Here is a 20028-nt window from a genome sequence, read left to right as displayed (position 1 = left end):
GAAATGCCTCTATTTTTCAAAGTTTTTGCAATTATTTGTACAAAGACAAGTCTAAGGAAAGGTAAAGAGGGGGGTATATGAATGTACAGGGTGGACTATGTCTCAAAGAACACCTGTTACTGGAATGTAACCTTTCTTTCTTTAAGAGAGGATACACATGTATGTTCCAAAGTGGGCAACTCCAGTTGTTGTGACAAAAACCACTCTGTATAGACTCTGCTGAGCTATAACTGTAGCATGACTATGGAAGGCTGCAGCAGTGCAGAATGCTTCAGGCATCGCGTTATGTGAAGGTGTTGAGCAGAAGTGGCAAATATCCTGAACAGAAACACTGCAGAGAAGTACTAAGGTTACCTGAGCTCTTGTAGAATGACTTCTGACCACTGTCAGTTTAATATCGCTGTTTAAATACCATATCAGCACACAAATGGAGATTCATTTGGGTAGGTGTTACATGGAAATTATAAAATTCTCCCAGTAGTGGAGATAAAACCAGGGAGATTTCTGAAAGGGCGTGGACCTGTAAAGATAAAAGGAAAGAGCTTTCCTAGTCATTAAAGGGTATGAAGTACAGACTGTGCACTAGCAGCCAGAACCTTCTAGCAAAGACAAGAGTTCCAGCACAAACCTCTTGGCAGGTGAGTAAGGCATACATACGTCTCACTCTTGATAACAGATGTAAGACATGAAAGCCTTCTGAGACAACAGTGTAAGGAACAAGCATCCTTATGGACAGAAGACTACAAGAATCCAAGGGCTGAAAGGGAGAATCCATGAACATCTGAAGCACAAGCTTCAAATCCCATTAAGAAACTGCTCAGACATGTCACTAAATTTGCAATAACTACTTCTGGAATCAGTGAAATGAGGGGCATGTGGAAATAGAACAGTCTGAGAAAACAACAGATGGTGAGAAGGGTAAGTGTTAATAAGCTTTCACAAAAGACCAAGACCTACAGGTCCTTCCACTTCCTTCCACATGAGTTCCAGATGGACAGAATTCTTAAAAACTAACTTGTTTAGTAACTTTTGTAGCTCAAGAAAGAGGGGGATACCACCCACTGGAAAGCCATTCTGACAGAAGTGACTCCTCACTCTCAAGCCAAAACGACTGTTCACAGGGTCCTAAAGAACAACAGAAGGCATCTCTATATGACCAGAAAGTCAGAGAATGAATAAGGTTAAAAGCAGATGCCACCAGCACTCACTAATCCTATGAAGGGGTATGTATGCCAGATGCAGAACAACAATATTACTACACACTCACCCTGACCTGCACATCACCTTCCAGTAAGTCTGGAGAAGCTGACATCTTGTGGTACGAACAAGGTACTCTAAGAAGCCTATCTTCTGACAGAAGATGGCTGAGAAGTGCAGAGCCAGCACTAAGACTGAGCAATATGCTAAGTTAAACTCTTTCAGAGACAGCGGGGTACAAAGAGGGAGAAGTGAAGGTTTGAGACCAGCTTGATTACAAAAAGTTGTGAGGCAATATCGTGTTGGTGTTGTCAAGAATGCACCATAGGACAATGGTGCTGAGACATGCCAAATGACTCAGTTATGACAAAAACAGAGTATTAAGTGCTATATTTTAGGCACAAGCAGATGGAGCAGTAGATCGGAGGAATTCCTTGGCACCTAAGGTCCAGCTCAGCAGACCAGCAAGATTCTTCCGTAATACTAGCCAAGGAGATCAGTATTTGAAGACGCTGGAGAGAAATGTTGACATACTGTAGGGACCTCTTTAACCATACTTTCCCTGTGAAAACTGGAACCCAAAGATTGCAAGGCCTGTCTTCAGAGTTATGCAGGCTGGAACTGAGCCATTTAATGAAGCTGAATCTGTTACAATTGGCTGATTAAAAAAAATTTAAAAAAATCAAATACCTCCCTTATAATGCATTTGTGGGAGAAACTCCAAAGTTTAAATCCTCGCTTATATTTTACACAAGGCTTCAAACAGCAGTAGTGTTGCACACTCAAAGACAGTACAATTGCACAGAACAGGGTATGACAAAGATAAGCATTTCACATATGACACAGACCAAAGTATCTTTCACTCATACTACAAGAGTTCTCTTGCCTTAAGGAACATCAATCAGCTAGCTCAGTCTCCAGGCTGACTGAAAAGAATTGAAATGATGGTGGATGTACTTCTCATTCTATTCTAGGTCTTAAGTGACAAGAAGGACAGGGAAAGGTAGAACATCCTTGGATATTTGACATACAAAAAATTCCACATATAAGAATGTATTTATTATGAAAGTGTACATATGTACTATCAAAGATGTTTATCTTTTGTGTTCTCCAAGGTCAAATATCTTTTCCCTGTTCCATTTTCAGATGTAAACAAGCATGTACTTGATTAATTTGGTGGAAAGACTCCACTAGACATATATGGAGCTATTAATGCACAATTATTCCCAGGAATTGAACCATATATACCTTAAATTAGATATTTATTTTTTAAAGGATTCTATCAACTACATGAAAATCAACATGCAAGACATGCATTCCTTAGTGGGTGCAGAAGATTTATATTCCTGAACCGGCTTTCTTCCCCCCGACATTTAAACTTTTGTCAATTCACCAGACATACATTCAGACATTTGCTTTAAGTTCTGCAACACAAGTTAATTTAATTTGATTTTTTTTTAATACATAGAAGAAAGTTAAATGAAAAAACATAAGAAAAATTGATAGCGTACTGGTTTTAACCACCGGGTTGGAAAGAACTTCAAAATGCCATCTAGTAAATCATCCTATCCTATAGCAAATCAGTTACCGCCTTGTCTGTCTGGTTTGTTTTCACACAACTCCAATGAAAGAAACTCCACAGTCTCCCTGGAAATGGCAATCCTTTCATGCTTTTCACTATATTTGAAACACATGAGTTCATGTCTAAACTTGATTTTTTTGGATTACATCCACTACTTTGTCCTGGCTGCTGTGGCTGTAGCAAACTTCCATGTTTGTAGATGCCGAAGGGTACAGAACTTCTCTCCCTCAAAATCTGACTAAACCAACCTTCAGTCTCTGCTGATAGGTCTAGCAAATACGGCAGATAAACACTACCACTTCTTTACAATATACCCTTAAATAGGACATATTTTCTTGAAGTACAGTCCCCCAAATTGAACCTACTGCTTCAGCTGAGGCTTTACAGAATCAAGTAGAGTGGAAATGGCAATTTGTGTGTCCTTCAGGCTGTATCTTGTTTATATAGTCCAATTTAGCATACAGTGGTTTTGTTTGGTTTTAAAAATATAGCAGCATGACACTGCTCACTTGGCATTTACTTTGTGACTGACTGAGTTTGACTCATTACCTAAGGAACCTTTCCATACCCAATAATTCTTAATTTGGATTTGATCCCATCTTCATGTACTACCTTGATTTATTGAACTGTACCTTATATTTTTTAAGACTGTATTTGTAATCTGTCAGGACCTTTTCATTCTAACCCCACTGTTGAGCCTACAAATTTCAAACTTGTCATTTGCAAGTTTAATAAACATTCTCAGTTATACAAGGCACTAAACAGATCCATCACTAAACTGAACAGATCCAGCACAGATATCTGTGGAATACTGTTTCATGTTTCAAATTTGGCAACAATGTACTTAATTACTTCAAATTATTTTACACTTTTCTTCCCATAGTAGATTCTTCTTGATTATGCTTTTAAGATTACTTGAGAGGGTATTTTAAAAGAGCATCAAAAGCAAAAGTACTAAGATTTCATGACACAAAACATCTGTCTCCTGTCCACAATGCCTACCGTGGACAGTACTTCCTTTCATAAGAGGAAATCAAATCAGTTTGTCATAAGCTATTCTCAGCAAATTTTAAAAAATATCTTATTTTCCAATGCCTCATTGATTCTCCATGCACTTAAGGATAACTAAAAGTGACACCAGAAACTACTTCCAAGTTACTTCACATATTATTTCAGGCTGTTCCTAATGCTGCTTGTTTTAAAAGGGGATATATCAGATTGAGCTGAAAAGATTTGCAAAATTTTATGTGTGAAGATACAAGTGTAGACTATTGATCACCATAAGAATATGTATCAATTTTTTTTTAAATATTTCCTTTAGAAGAATCAATTTCTGAAGAACAGCATTAGCTTAGTGCTGCTTCAAAGGATAATTCTTATATCTATCACCATAGTACATAATACACATATTTGGAAGCATTATTTTATTTTTAAAACCAGATGTTAAACAATTATCCATGCCAGTTTCATTTTCTAAATCAATATACATCGTTTTTATTAACAGTAGACATTACCTGGGAAGTTTTCACACAATACTTCTATAGGGGTTGCTCGTTTTGTGTCTCCAATTTTCTGGTAACGTTCTTTTAATGTATCAGCCTATGATATAAGAACAAAACAAACTTCTAAAGTTATATAGCTTGAGGACACTTCAAAAAGAAAAATACTGTGGCAAGAAAAGCTGATGATCTGAAAATAGGGTAGAGGAAGATATCAAAAACCACTACCTTTAAGCCTTGCCATGGAAGGCTTCCTCTGAGAAAATACATAAACATATGACCTAAAGCTTCCAAATCATCTCTTCTACTTTGCTCTGAAACAAGATTCAAATATTATTAGAACATTCAATCTGCATAATTTTACATTACATTTCAAGTTAGCTTTTATGTAAAATAACTGGGAGTTATACAGTACTTGAAATCAAACTCAGGATGTGGGGGGCTTCTTGTATACTATATACTCCATCAAGAACACAGAATAAAAAAAGCAGATGCAGACTGCAGGTATATTAATCTCAACAGTACTTTAAACAAATTATCTCGCTATAAGAAATTGTTCTTATTTTAAAACATATTTTGACCTTTTAAGTATATAATTGCATTTTAATTCTGATATTTTTTGATCCATTAGTTTTGAACTTGAAACAATTTAATTGAATTAATTGAACTCATTTTTCCCTTATAAAGTCAGGGAAAAGATGGTATATTTCTCAGGGACATGTTATAGAATTTCTGAGTAAGCCAAAGGTGGAATGAAGGTGGACTGAGCCAAAGGCTCAGAAGGTCTTATTATTTGCTCAGAAAGCAGTATGAAGAGGCATGTACATACAGCCTGCTCTCAAGTCTGACTTAAAACCTAAGTTACAGAAGACAATGTCTGCCATGTCTTCCATTTTTCACAGATAGTAGTGTAGTGGTGGTCCTTCAAAAAGTTCATAGAAGTTTATAGAAAAAAGAAAGTAACAAGCAAAATGCAGTGCATTCAATGTTCAAAAGTTTCCCAAGTACATTCCATATTATTTTCAAATAAAATCCATTATTCTTATGAAAAAATATAATACAGAATAGTAAAAGTATTTAAATGATCAGAAGAAAACTGATTTTTACATTTTCACCTGACTTCATTCTCTACTGCTGTTGAAACAACCGTTACACAGTGCATTACCTTTTGTAGTAACAGATTGTATTTACCTATAACTTTGATTTCCTCTCTGACATAAGGGAGAAAACCGAAGTATTAACATTGTTTCTACTCAGTATTTTCACAAAGACAAAATCACTATGCTTTGACAGAAAGAGAAATGGAACAGAAAAGTAAACAAAAAAATGTTTGTTGGATTTTGAACACAGGAAAGTTAACAAAGCCAACCTGGCTTCAACCTGACCAGCACAAAATATTGCCACAAATACATTTCATCTGAAAAACAATTCCTAATCTTCATATAAAAAGAAAAATTTATTTGTCACTGTTTTTTTTTTCCCCCCATTCTTCTCATTTGAACACTGAGTATACACACAATACCAAGTGAACAAGAAAATACCAAAAAAGTATGGTAATACAGAGCATGGGCTACATCTAGCCCCTTACTTCTTCACACATCTGCCAACCACATGAGGTTTTTTCACAGTCATTTCCCCTTCATTTGTTTCCATCTTTCCAGTTCCCTCACCAACACTCTTCTTGTTTGTGTCTGCTCCATCATTCTTGTTGTCCACTGCTGCTTCCTTTCTCCGTGGGTGCCCTTCAGACAATCTGGTCTTATTTGAATTTGTCTGCCAACCCTGTAACATCCCATTTGCTGACCATACGCTATCCTGATGCAACCGCATAGGTTAAGAAGAAAGCAGGAATAAGCAGTAGAATTCTGTGCCTGACAGGTTTCAGTACATGAAGGAAACGTTCATCCCAGTTGCATGCAGAAATCCTGTACTCTTCATGAGACAGGGTGGACATGGAGATAACAAGCACCTCATGAGCACTGTGCTCACAACAAAACTTTTGTGCAATGTGGTGTGTGCTTCATGTAAGCCAGATCAGTGGTAAGATGGTGGTAAAGCATACAAAAATGTTACAAGTGCATGCTCATCTATGGGCAACACTAAGGTATGGCCCACAAAAATGTACTGGAAAGTTCTATTTGGTCTTTGCTCAGGGGCAATAATTCCTCTCTTTTGCATTAACTTCTACAGGTTACGCTGATGAAAAGTTAACCTCTCCCCCCTTAAAAAACAAACAAACAAAAAAACAAAACAAAAACCAAAAAACCCAACAACTCAAAAATAAACAAACACCTTATTGAGGCAATTGCTCCTTCACTAATATTCCTCTCTATGAAAGGAGCAATTTTCAATCTTTACCCTGATATTATTTCTAATTAAGAGGATTGATTTTTTTTTTTTTTTAAATGAGCTTTTGACCATTGGAGATATTTATGTAGGATAGTTCTGTGGGAACTACTTCTAGGATACATAATTTGAAATCACAATGCCCTCAAGAACCTCCTATGGGAAAAGATTTTTGTTTGTTTTAATTTTTGGGAAATGGGACTACTATTCAGAATCCATTTGAGTTCTTCACTGATCACTTTGGAGTAATTAAAAAATAGTAGTAAACCATCCTTTCCTATGGATGGAGTATTTCACGATAAGCCTGAGAGGCTTACCTGAGAGGAAGCCCAAAGATTATATTCCTATTGTTGGAAGAAGGATCTCTGAAAACTGGAAAAAAAAAAAAAAAAAACAAACACTAGCAGTGGACTAGCATGAACACAAAAGGATTCCAAGCATCAGCTGGAGGATGCTGATGTATGCTGATCCTAGTGCATCACAATTTAATGAGATTGAGAGGATCTGTTGTCTAAAAGGTAATACAATCATAAAATGACAAACACACAATAAAGCTTTAGGGCACACGGTCTCCTCTCTCCCAAGAAGGTCGCCTGAAGCTAGCTAATTTAGTAAGAAACTAACACCTGTTATTTAGTTCACAAGTCACAGATAAACTGTCTCTATTCAAACAGGCTGATTTTAATAAGAACTAAAACCTTATTCAGCACTATCTCCAGAAATTATCTTTTTTTAGCATATGCAGTAAAGTAACCGTAACACAGGCCAAACAACATTCCATCTTCAGTAAGTGTCCATTATAAACAGTGCACCCTCCCTCCAGACAAAGTTTTACCACTTGCTATAAGGAATGCTGAAACAGTAGAAACATAATAACTGTTTGGATCAGAAAATGCAATATTACCTACAGGATGATTACATGGTTTGATACACAGACTTGTTACTGTAATCACAAAGTAGACGAAAAGTGACAATCTACATATCCTGAACTATCAGTCTATAAAGTTCAGCAAAAATCAATTAGAAATTTAATCACCCAGAGTCCATAGTCTTACTAAATGTGATACAATTTCATACGATAATGTAATTTCAGGGAAATGAGACCATCCCTTCCCAAACAAAATCATGAATCCTGAAGTTAATGGTTCATAGAAAGGAAGTCACATGCCAATTTTATCATAAGCATACACTGTATGTGACACTGTTGTGTTAATAATATGGACTTTACAGAAAAAAAAAATTCCTATTTTCAGTTATACCTGTGGCAGGGGGGAAAGATTTATTTAGTTCAGTTTGTATTAGAAGCATTTTTTCATATAGTTTATGATTTATAAGGTTAGTTAAACAGAAAAAGGTATTTATCTAGGGCAGCTACAACCCTGCCAAGGGTCCAGTGATAATTCAGGGGGTACAAGAAGGAGACTAATAAACTTCCTAGGGGTCTGGAAAACAACTTCATCCTGCACCACTGGCTCAGTGACAAGTGGAAGTTGCTAGGACTCCTGGAGGGCCATAACCACAAAGCACAGCCTGTAACTACAGAAAACAGTTTTTTCTTTGAGTTTTTAGAAAGACTTCAGGATTTAAGCTAATACAATTCTAGGTCCAAACATTTATTGTTCTTATAGTAAGGAATGCATCAAAATCGATCCAATGTGGAATTATTTTTTGCTGGTTTAGATCACAAAAAAGTCTAGCCCTAGAAAACTGATTTTAAATCAGAATGTATAACAGCTCCAATAACAGAGTAGATCTACTGTAAAGGTAAGGGTGGAGGTTTTTTTGGTTTTGTTTGAAGATCAGTATTGTTTAAAGAAATTTACTTCATTTAGCTTTTCAATTAGCATTAAAGACCAGAATGGTTTCCCAAGAGTCTCAGGTATTCACTGTAAGATAACTAACCTCTGCCTCTTCAATAATTAAGCATTACCAAGAAAAGACCAATAAAACCAAGGATATTGGTCATTCCCCAGAGACGATTACATTTTTAGAGGGGAATCACAGAACGTACAGGAAAAAAAAAAAACCACACAACTCCGCACAAAGGAGAGGCTGTGAAAGTAAGAGCCCAATTCCTACTGTTCAGTGTTTGTTAGACCTAAAAGATGACAAACAGCTCTCTGTCATCCAAGAAATGCCTGCAAAATAATAAGGTCAAGAACAACCACTGCTCTGAGTTCCAACTGAAGCAGAGTTATTACATAAGGCTGATGCTCTTCTGCGTGGTTCAGCAACATCACAGTAAAGATTTCAGAAAGGCATTCTAAACCTTTTCCATCTACATTTAAGAATTGTCTACATATTTGAGAATCTCTTGTAATAAGACTTAATATAGTACAGGGAGACAAGCTACTGAAAAGAGTATTAGCTTTGTCACAGCTGCCTTTGCCAGAGGAGCCAGTATATACCTATCCACACTTCCTTATGGCTTTGCATAAGGCTGACAGGTACAGGACTACCCACGATACACAAGTTAAATCTGTCAGAACTTTCATACGTGTTTAACAAGTTACCATTAGACAAAAATAAACCTGTCCAACCAGAGATCAAGATTCTACCCAAGGAGACGAAAAAATCTCCCTTGAAGGAAAAAGTGTCATTTACTATGTTCCTGTGTTAATATCAGACATATAATCCCCCTGAAAATTCAATTGTGTTCTTCAGGTAATTACCAGTTTTACATTTGTTTTATTTTCTTAAATGATATGGGGAGAGTCTCTTATGTAAGCAGGAAAAAAAGAACTAATTTGATTTTAAAATTGGTTGTACCACCTGAAGCTGATATCAACTTTGTATAACATGCCTGCAAAATAAAGTGAATGCTTCCTTTACTTGAGGAACTTGTGTTCTAAGAGTTATGTTTAGGAAGCTCAAACCTTGCTATCAAGTTTTGAAATGTTCCCAGTGTTAAGTTTTCATTATATTATTAGGAAACACAAGTATTTATATTATTATTCTGTAAATGAAAAATCATTTAGTCTACTCTTGAAGCTATTTGTCTCTAATACAGCTTAATAAAAGTGAAGTTTCAGTCTTTACTTGGTGAGTAATAATAAATCTAGCAATCACGACAAGCTTACAATAGTTCAGTTACTTTTACACATCATTTTACTTTGTGAATGCATACAGAATTAAGGCCAGCTTCATATACAATGCATTTTTGGATGGGTAAGTGGGGTGGGAGGTCTTTCATTATATTTAAATTACCTGGAATATGCTATTATGCTGGTTTAATTAAGAGACTGCTTCTTATCAAGAATTTCAAAACCCACTGGCATCAATGATGACAGGACTTGGAGTCATGATAAATTTGTCATCATTGTGGTCATAACTAGAGAATATCATAGCACTCTAGTAAATACTCCTGTATTATCAAGATAGGATTCTTCTTCCATTTTCAAACAGTAAAGGAACTGATGAAATAAAGCTAACATGCTGTATTTAATTTCTAATATGGGGAAAGGCCAAAATGTGTTCCAGTAGGCCAGTTCTCATTGTGGAAATAAATTTAACTGAAAAAGGAAAAGGATTCCTATTTTTACAAAACTGTAAAAAAATAACAAGAAAAAAAATGAGTTTAAGCTCATGACCATTACCTCTAATAAATATTAAATAACAAAGTTAATAAATAAACCTTTTATCCATCTGACAAACTTCAAACTGCAACTACTAAAACAGAAAGAACTTAATGTGGTGAGAAATTAAGAAAAGTTTTCCGCTCTGTAAGTACTACAAGAACATGTATTACTGGCACAGGCTGCCAAAAGAGCTTGTGGAGTCTCCCTCCTTGTAGATACTCAGAAGTTGTCTGGACATGGTCCTGGACAACCAGATCTAGGTGGCCCTGCTTGAGCAGAGAGGTTGAACATGATGACCTCCAGGCATCCCTGCCAGCCTCAACCATTCTGTGATTAGCAGTCCACTAGTGGAATCTTTCTTTACTTACCAAGGGTCACCAAACACTTGTGTAATGAGGAAAGGAACCACAGTGTCCATGACACTAAGGCAAATTGGGATGCTGATGTTTAAATTGTGCACTACTGAAATACATAACCAGTACCTTCTAATTTTGAGACATTTTCTGAGACTCAAACCAGCAGCTGAAGATCAACAAAACATAATGATGGCAGTATCCTGATGTTCTGAAATATCAGTTGAAATAAGGAGACACACACCCCACCGCTTTTCTCTGTCTACATGAAAACATATGGATAGACACTTGAGAGCAAAGAGAGCTGTCAGCTCTTAAGTAGCCAGTACCGAAGAAAATCAACCTTTGGAGGCTATTGGTCACTGACTGTGGAAGATGAACATCAGATGGCTGACACTGTCAGCCTCGTCTCCTGCTCTGGAGACATTCAAAACCCACCTGGACGCGTTGCTGTGCAACCTGCTCTAGGTGACCCTGCTCTGGCAGGGGGGGTTGGACTAGATGATCTCCAGAGGTCCCTTCCAGCCCCCACCGTTCTGCGATTCTATGATTCTGTGATACTGAGTTCGGCCTTCCCCTTACACCCTGAAATTGCAGCCCTATGGCAGGGATAACAGAACACTTTCTGAATCAACCTCAAACTTTACAGGTTTCTAATGCAGTTTAGATTTCAATAAACTGAAAGGTTTGTTAGCTTTAATACCTAATGCTGAAACCTGTAGTTGTTCATAATTTTCTTTACTACCATTTGGTTTTCCTTTCCAGGACAACTACTACCAAATATCATTCTTTCCTTCTACAAGTAAGCACCACCTTCTGTGGCACAGCTTTTAAATTCTTAAACTTTTTATCATTGTATTCTACTTAAAGAGAATAAGCTATTTAGAATGAATACTAATAAACAATCTTTAAAGATATGAACTACAAATATGGTAATTTGCAATTTTAACTCTGGAGATTGCTTTGCAGACAATAACTATGCAGAAGTGCACATCAGCATATCTTTCAAAGGAATCATTATTCATATTATTTTATAAAGATTATTTTTGCTTAAAAAAAAATCTTGCTCATCAGTGAAGAGCTAAGTAGAAAAGCATATGAAGACACTGAAATACTTCAGGTATTGAAAAAATTCCGGAGGAGGACAGAATGACTTGGAATCTAGATATGGAAACCAGGGCTATTCAGGTACTTAAACTGAAGTTAAAAACTTAGGCCCTTCTACTCCTCAGCTCTTTTGTCCACATCAACCTTGTTTGTAAATAGCTCATTTGAAGGAAAGATGCTCCCAGCATTCATTTATATTACCAGAAAAGGAAGTCTGAGACAATGATGAAAAAAAAAAAAAAATCCCTCAAACTATCAAGATTCAACTTGCCAGTAAAAGGAAGACATTTCTCACCTGTTTCATCTCATGTGTTCAACTACAACATGACAGTTAAACTCTGTAGGTTGATGAACTTCTTTATATACAAAATCTTTAGTCTTAAAAAAAGCAAACTGGGTAACTGTTTCCTAGATGCTCCATTACAGATAAACCCACTTACTAAGCTGTATTCCAGGATGGTCACAGAGCCAAGAGTCTCAACTGCGTTTCACAAGACTAGGTTATATTCTAGATATTAAACGTGTTTCTTTGACAAAAAGTATTGTTGAAATTTGTGCATTCCTGATGTATAAGTACAAAGAACTACACCAATGCTTCATATACTTAGTAGAAGCTAATCTTAAATATCTTTTACTTTGATGAATCCTATACTTTCTCCAGAAGCACTTCCAAAAAACTGAAAAAACAGGCACAAGAGCCTAATCTCCCACCTTTAAAAAGGGAAGCAACAATTATTTTGTCTTATTTTCAGAACCTCCCCCTAAAAGCAAGTATACAAAGAAGGTAGCAACCCTGTGAAGATGTTTTCAGGATGTGGGACTGCCAGTAAGATTTTAAAAGCAACTCAAAAGGCTGCCTCCAAAATCAGGTATCAGATACAAAGGCAAAACAGATACATATTAAACAACACTTTTTCCATTTCCCTAAAAAAAAAAACGCAGTACGTAAACATGCAAAATGTTATTGAAATTTAGGTGTACAGTACCCAAATATAAAACTTTTATCAAATGACCGGGATCATCTTTCAGCAATTGTACAATTCAGGGATTTCTGACCATACACTTCTAATAATCTGGGGACCTTGTATGTATGTGCTCTTAATCTTACATATGGATATATGAGAGTCACAGATATACCTGCATTTTTCTCCCTACTAAATGGAGAAATTTGAGGTTGTTTCAGGAATCTGTGTGGAGAAAGCAAAATCAACTCATGACAAAATCTGGAATGAATGGCAAAATTGGTTTGCACATCATGAAATTAAATGCTTCAGCTTTGCTGGTGAAGAAACAAAGAAGCCAGATGATGCACAGACACAAGACAGGTGAAATACAATTCAAAAATAATTTTATAGTATAAAGTAATATTTGGACATGTGAAATCAATACTCCTTTGACACGTCAACACAGAAAAACATCTTCCTCTCATCATCAGTTAAATGCACCTGCTTAAGTCTTCCTCCTATCTGTTTTGAAGACTTGCAGGTGTTGATTAATTTGAAAAAGGTATACATTTTTTCCACGTTGCCTGGAAATGCTGCACATTTCCCAAGTTTGCTGTCCTGAAGTGCTGTTGAACGATGTTTTGTAACACAGATCTGCATTTACCATGGAACATACTAAACAGTAATTGTATATACAATGTTTCTACACTTTGATAGAAAAGACATATCTGAAGTCAGCTGAGTAGTCAAGAAAGTTAGACAAGTCTTTCACCCCAATTTGTTTTGAGACTAAGGCAGGGACCAAGAGAAAAGCAGAAATAGGCAGAAAAGCCTCATACTAATGAAGTAAAAGAAAATTTGTCTATAGACAAAGTAATGTCTGAACACACATGCCTTAATTATAAAGAAAATCTATTATGGTACTATAAAAAAATATATTAAATTGAACTACATTTGAAGTGGACTGTTTCTAAAGAAGAGCAAGGCAACTGGTGAAGGGTCTAGAGCACAAGTCCTAAGAGGAGTGGCTGAGGGAACTGGGGTTGTTTAGTCTGGAGAAAAGGAGGCTGAGGGGAGAGTTCATTGCTCTCTACAACTACCGGAGATGGGGGTCAGTCTCTTCTCCCAAGTAACAGGCAATAGGACAAGAGCAAATGGCCTTAAGTTGCACCAGGGAAGGTTTAGATTGGACATTAGGAAAAATGTCTTCACCGAAAGGGTTGTCAAGCATTGGAACAGGCTGCCCAGGGAAGTGGTTGAGTCACCATCCCTGGAGGTATTTAAAAGGTGTGTAGATGTGGCGCTGAGGGACATGGTTTAGTGGTGGAGTGGGCAGTGTTAGGTTAACAGCTGGACTCCATCTTAAGGGTCTTTTCCAACCTAAATGATTCTATAATTCTACATTTTACCATGCTTTAATATCAGCTACAGGTGCTACCCACAAGCTACTATGGTCTGATTTTATTGATAAAACACCTTATTACTATCTGGAAAATGTGAATGGTTTATCATCTGCCATATTAACAAGGAGTACCTTTGAAATATAAGTATTGCTCAACATTTTAAAACCAAAGAGCAACCTAATTAGTGATTACCATGCAAAGATACGTAACTGGTTTACACAAATTCAAAGCTGTCAAACTTGTTTTCACTAGAAAACCTCTGTATAACTGGAATAATCAAAGACCATTTGGAGTGTTTACGTACCTTTTTCCAGCTAAATTAATTCATTCAATAACAACTTATCTCTCTATATATCCTGTTATTTCTTTAGGTTATCATATTTACAACACTAGCATAACCTTTAACTACTCTGACAAACCCTCACTAACTGTATAAGCATAAAAAAAGTAAATCAAGAAATCAGTATCAAATATAAGCTACTTTTATTCCACTACATGGTGCATTTCAAAGGGACCAAAAAACTGGCTAGGTAGCATTGAAAAATTATGTAGTTGCAATCTATTCACTTTGATATCTTCAATAAGCAAATCTACTTCCCACCCACCCCACCATGATATATTTCTAACGTGAAGATGTTATGATACAGAAAGATACACATCTTTCTTTTACAGATATCTAAAAAAAACAACATAATTACTTGCTGTGCCGTGATCATGATGATTAGAGACCCAGAGAACCTTGTTCCCATAAATAGTATTTTCATAAGGACAAACTATAATTTTGCACAGTACACAAAACTTGCAGTTCTTAAAGACTACAGACTGGGAAAAATTTCAACTTGAAAACAAGATGATAACAGACAAATGACAGCTGTTGAATTTTTGTTTCTGCACTTAAAAAGCACACGTACCTTTTCCTAAATGTGTATTTATACTCATGTATCTAGCTGTTCCTGTAAGGCTCTTGTGTTCTCGATATGGTATGTGCTTCTTATTTTCTGGATCTATATACTCCTTTGCCAAACCAAAGTCTATAATATGAATAATTTGCTGGGTTTTGTTTCCAGGTCGTCCTATTAAGAAGTTCTCAGGTTTTACATCTCTGTATATCAAGTTCTTTGAATGGACATATTCCATACGAGAAATCTTTAACAAAAGGAAAAAACGACAAAAAGTTTAGTTTAAGCTTCAGGTTGCCACATTAAATTGTGGTAGAAGCTAAATATTTACATTGACTTTACATTTAGAGGAAATCACCCCTTCTATCACTTTAAAACCAGAGCGCTATTGCTCTTAACAAGTTATCTCCCAGTTAAAGTCAATGAAAATTTTACACATCCCCCAAGCAGATACATCTTATCATATATTGGAAACTTTCACACTGGACATTAGACACGAATCAGAATATAACAGAAGTTATCTTCTTTAAGTACAGCTGGCACCAAGTATGTTTTGTGCACATTATAGCTATAACCAGAAATTATGTCATCCAGCAGTGAGTAGCAAAGTTCCATGTAGATCTATTCCTTAAAAGTATAGAACAGAGGAGCACTGAAAGTTCACTAATATGCCTATAACCTCCATTCTAGCTGGATCACTTTCTATCAAAATTGATATATTCCAAAAGGAACACCAAGTATTAAATAAACATGATCTTTAGATCTGTGATGATTTGAGCATTTTAAAAAATGAACTTTGTCATTTTGGCTGTAAATAAGCTGAATATGTCTATACAGTTGCAGGCTTGTTATCCAATTACAGCTGTGTTTTAAACAGTTACTTTTACCCTCCATGGGTAAAAATATCACTATTTATTTAGGGAAGTAGATGTTCAGTAGCATTAATATTTCATAAGTACTTATTTAAAACACATTGTATTAAGGTAAACATGCAAAGACTTCTTTCTTTTTCTACTTCTAACTACCCTTGGGTGAAAAACAAAAAAAAGGAAAAAATCCTTCATTGAATAATTTTGTGCTATTTTAGTATTTTTGGAAGGGTTTTTAGGGAATTTTTTTTTCTTTGCTTCCTTTCTTTCCAAGAATGCCTAGGAAAAATATTTATCCTATTTAGGAGTCCCTAATCCAACTGCTTTCGTGGATTAAAATTATTTTTATTTCATGAAGATTTTCTTTTTAATTGAGTATGTCAAACTAAAATTCATGATTTCAGGTTGTGATTATGAGAACTCAGAAGACACAATGAAACTACAATAATGCAATGATACTTGAAAAACTAGAACAAAGTAAATGAAAGTAACATAAAACAGTCTTCCTGGTAAAACTGTATCACAGGCTCTTTAAGAAGCTACCAACACCAGTTTAAAACATGGGAAGCACAACTCTCAAGTGAAATAAAGATTTAATCCATTGAAGACTTAGTTATTCTAATGAACACTCAAATTAACATCTATTCTACTTACCAACTGTATGGCTATCATAAGAACGGTTTTAAGAGAAAATGTCCTACCACACAAGTCAAATAAATCTTCCAGACTAGGTCCAAGTAGTTCTAGCACCATAGCATTATATTTGCCACATGGGCCAAAATAGTAAACCTGAGGTATTCCATCTGTAAAACAAAGACACAAAGTAATTACAATTAATGAAGTTAAAAATACATTTTTCACATAAAACCAACAATAAAACTTCATAAAAACTACAGGTAAAAGACACAACAGGAGTAATGAAGGTAGTACGATTTTCATTAAATATTTTAAGAATAGTACATGTTTGACTTGTGAAAGATTTAAAGTTTTTTATAAAAAATAAAAGCCAGAACATATCTGTTTGGTTTTGTAACAGTAAATTGAAACAGGTTTTTAAAAAGGTATGAAGAGAGGTTTAAATAAGCTACTTTTCAAATAAAATAGGCATTTAAATTGAACTTTTAAAATTAAGGCTACAACAAACCTACATTCAGAAATAAAACCACCTTATTATCCATAGAAATCATTTAAAAATCCGAAAGAGATTAATGAATCCTCAAATTTAACGAGACATTAAGCTAAGTTTTAGATGCATCATGAAAATAAAAACACCAAAGGTGTCAAGTTGTTATAGTCATCACTTGTTAGTATTCTTTTTTTTCCCCCAAATACAAGCATTTTCTACTTAAATTTACACTGAAAGGCTTCTCCTGTCTTCTCTCCCGCCATTATTTTTGGTTTCTGTTTAGATAGTGCATAAAAGAAAACATTTTTCTTAAGTGTGAGTTAGTCCATTAAAAATCTAAACACCACAGAGTGGAAGTTTTTTGTTTTTTGGTTTTTTTTTTTTTTTAAATCTATATTTCTAGTAAAATGTACGGTAAATTGAGATTTATTATTTCAAACTATATGAAGCACCAGGATTTTTTAAATGTAATCCTAAGAACAGATGACAGAGGGAATTTTTAGAATTCTCAAGGGGAACGTATGATAAAGATTCACTTTGATTTCACTTCAGAAGTATCACACCAGACACCACTCCTGAATTCTTAAATTCTTTCAAACATTGATGTCCAGAAAAAATCCAATGAATTCAGTTTTTACTGTCAAACCATTAAAGTGATTTAAAAGAAAGATCTTTGAATAAAACACAATTTCATATTTAAAATTTTATACTAACACAAATTTCTATATTTTAGTTGTGGGTTTTGTATTTGTTTTTTAATTACAAAATTATTAAAATAAAAATTAAGTTCAGAACAAAACTACATCATTTCCAAACACAATATACGGGAACAAAAATAGACAACTGTATGTTTAGGTAACAATCACTTAAATACTCTCTAAACAGATAGAAAATACATTTACCTAGGCAGGTAAAAGGCATATTAAGTGTTAAAGCTACATTTGTTTTCAAATCTTACATGCAGTCTGAAATGTGACCTGTTACTCTTAAGTCAAACATTTTTCCTTCTGTAAAACATGTGTTACATTCTCAACACTTGAGGAATGTGTTAATTTGCTGCTCATAAAAAATGAAGACTGTAATATTGTGCCAAAAAATTGAGTTTTGTTGAGTCTTCAAACTATGGCTAAAAGTCACATGCATTGCACGGAGAGATTCCCTTTCTATCTAGTCTGTCACCAGAATCATTGAACACAGACCTCCTGATGCGCACGGCTTAGGCTGGCAAAACTACATGTTACCTGAAAAAAAAAAAAATTACTTCTATTCTTTCCCCTGAACAGAAGCATAATAAGCAGGTCCATATAATAAGGTTTCTCCAGACACAGGAGGAGAATCAGTTAAATATGTTTAATATATCAGTTAAGGGTACCTAAACCTTTAGTAGAGACATAACCAACTTCCTGTTCAAGTTAGCAGTGACCATAAGATCACCCACTTCATTAGGAAGTGCTTCCTGCAAGAGTATTTGACAAAATAAATGCAGACATCAAAATACTGGAAGTGTTTTTTAATATTCTCAAGCACTGCATTTACAATTACACTAGCAACAATGCCACATTCTATCCTCATGTTCATATATCTTCATATACTTTATCAATACAATGAACAGCACATATATTCTAAAAATTAATATGAAAATATTCTGCACTTCTGAACTTTATAGCTTTACTTAAACACCTGCTTTAAGAAACCAGACAATCCATAACTTCGAAAATAAACATTTAAATCCTTCTAATCCAATTTTACTTTTGCCTTTTTGTACATATCCATTGTGTGACTATATAATTAAAAGTGACTTGATACCATTGTCTCTATTCATCTTGCATTTCTTCATACGTACAGGATCTCTTCCTCATTCAATAGAATAAGTTTTGTTAACTTAAGGAAGCTAGTTATTCCAGATTTTTTTTGCTCTTCAGTATGTATCCTCTGTGTCTCAATTACTCTAAATATTCCATATTCTGAAAATATATTTTTCCTTTCATGGCAACTTTTTCAATGGCATCCATTGTTACAATACTGTACTATACAGAACTGTAAGATCTATTTTCAGAATACCCTAATGAAACACTGGATTTCATCTTCCTTCTCTGTGGATCAAATATAAGTTTAAAAATGAAAACATCCCTAACTCTGGGTGTTTTTTGAGGTACATCAAGTCTCAAATTTTTCATACCTTACTACAGTGCTACTTATACTCAGAGCACAGACTGGCAATTGTGTCCAGTACAGCTTTGGGTAAAAAACACTTAACTGTTTTAGCAAAACCAAAACTAAATGAACGCAGCATTTTTAAAGTGCATTTTCACTAATCTCTCTTCCTGCAAGTGAGAATAGGGAAAACATAACCCCTAAAAATCAAGCTTAACTGTTCAATTTTCTGAAGACTATAGCTTCCATTTATTTTTTTAAATATTTTAAATTAAGTTATCCAACTGATGTACAGAAACATAAACCCAAAAAGAAAAAACAACCAACACCTGACCATATGAAGCGAAAGAAAAGCACTGGGAATTTGGAAGAAAGACCACCACTTACAACGGCCTGAGACATATTCTGAGAATCTCAAAGTCTTTAAACATGCAAATATAAGAATAAACTCCAAAATTCTCAAGAGATGTTAGTCTCCTCTATTACCACTGCATCTGCTCTGTGTCTCTTTAAAATATTTTAAAATATTTAACACACTTCAAAAATACAGAAACTAGAAGACTTCTGGGCTTTGTCTAGATTTATAGAACTTGTTTGCATGACCAAATACTAGTAAAAGAGGAAACATCCGTAGAAAGGAATTTGTGACTTTGTCAGATTTGTAGGCAGAGTTGCCAATTTCAGAAGTGTGTTTATAGGAGACATCAAAAAAACCCTTTAAAATTTTATTCTGCCACTTCATATGATGAAAGCACAACAGCAACTGCTGTAAGGTATACATCCAGGACAGGGAGGTGGTGTTTCAGCTGTGATCAATTTCATTTTATTTAACATGGCAAGAACAGTAGTTCTACCTACAACACTAGATCTTCTGATTAGACAAAAACTCCAGAATACTCCAAAATTGTGCTTAACATGTTGCTGATGCTTACTTCTGCAAGGCAGATATGTAGTACTACATTTAAAATTCC

General features: G+C 35.1%; 1 protein-coding gene across 8 annotated transcripts in view; it reads right to left on the bottom strand.

Moving 5' to 3' along the window:
• Window positions 1-20028, bottom strand: part of CSNK1G3 (casein kinase 1 gamma 3) — an 83617-nt gene that overhangs the window by 20274 nt on the left and 43315 nt on the right. For all 8 annotated transcript variants that reach the window (XM_054185422.1, XM_054185425.1, XM_054185427.1 and 5 more), the window contains exons 5-8: window positions 16432-16580; window positions 14921-15155; window positions 4507-4592; window positions 4294-4378 (exon numbers count right to left, since the gene is read on the bottom strand). In XM_054185422.1, coding sequence (XP_054041397.1) covers window positions 4294-4378; window positions 4507-4592; window positions 14921-15155; window positions 16432-16580 — 555 coding nt within the window. The remainder of the gene's footprint in view (window positions 1-4293; window positions 4379-4506; window positions 4593-14920; window positions 15156-16431; window positions 16581-20028) is intronic.

Source organism: Rissa tridactyla, chromosome Z (assembly GCF_028500815.1).
Source record: "Rissa tridactyla isolate bRisTri1 chromosome Z, bRisTri1.patW.cur.20221130, whole genome shotgun sequence".
NCBI lineage: Eukaryota > Metazoa > Chordata > Aves > Charadriiformes > Laridae > Rissa > Rissa tridactyla.
The sequence above is the reverse complement of the archived record's forward strand: the minus strand, read 5'-3'. Positions and strand labels throughout refer to the sequence as shown.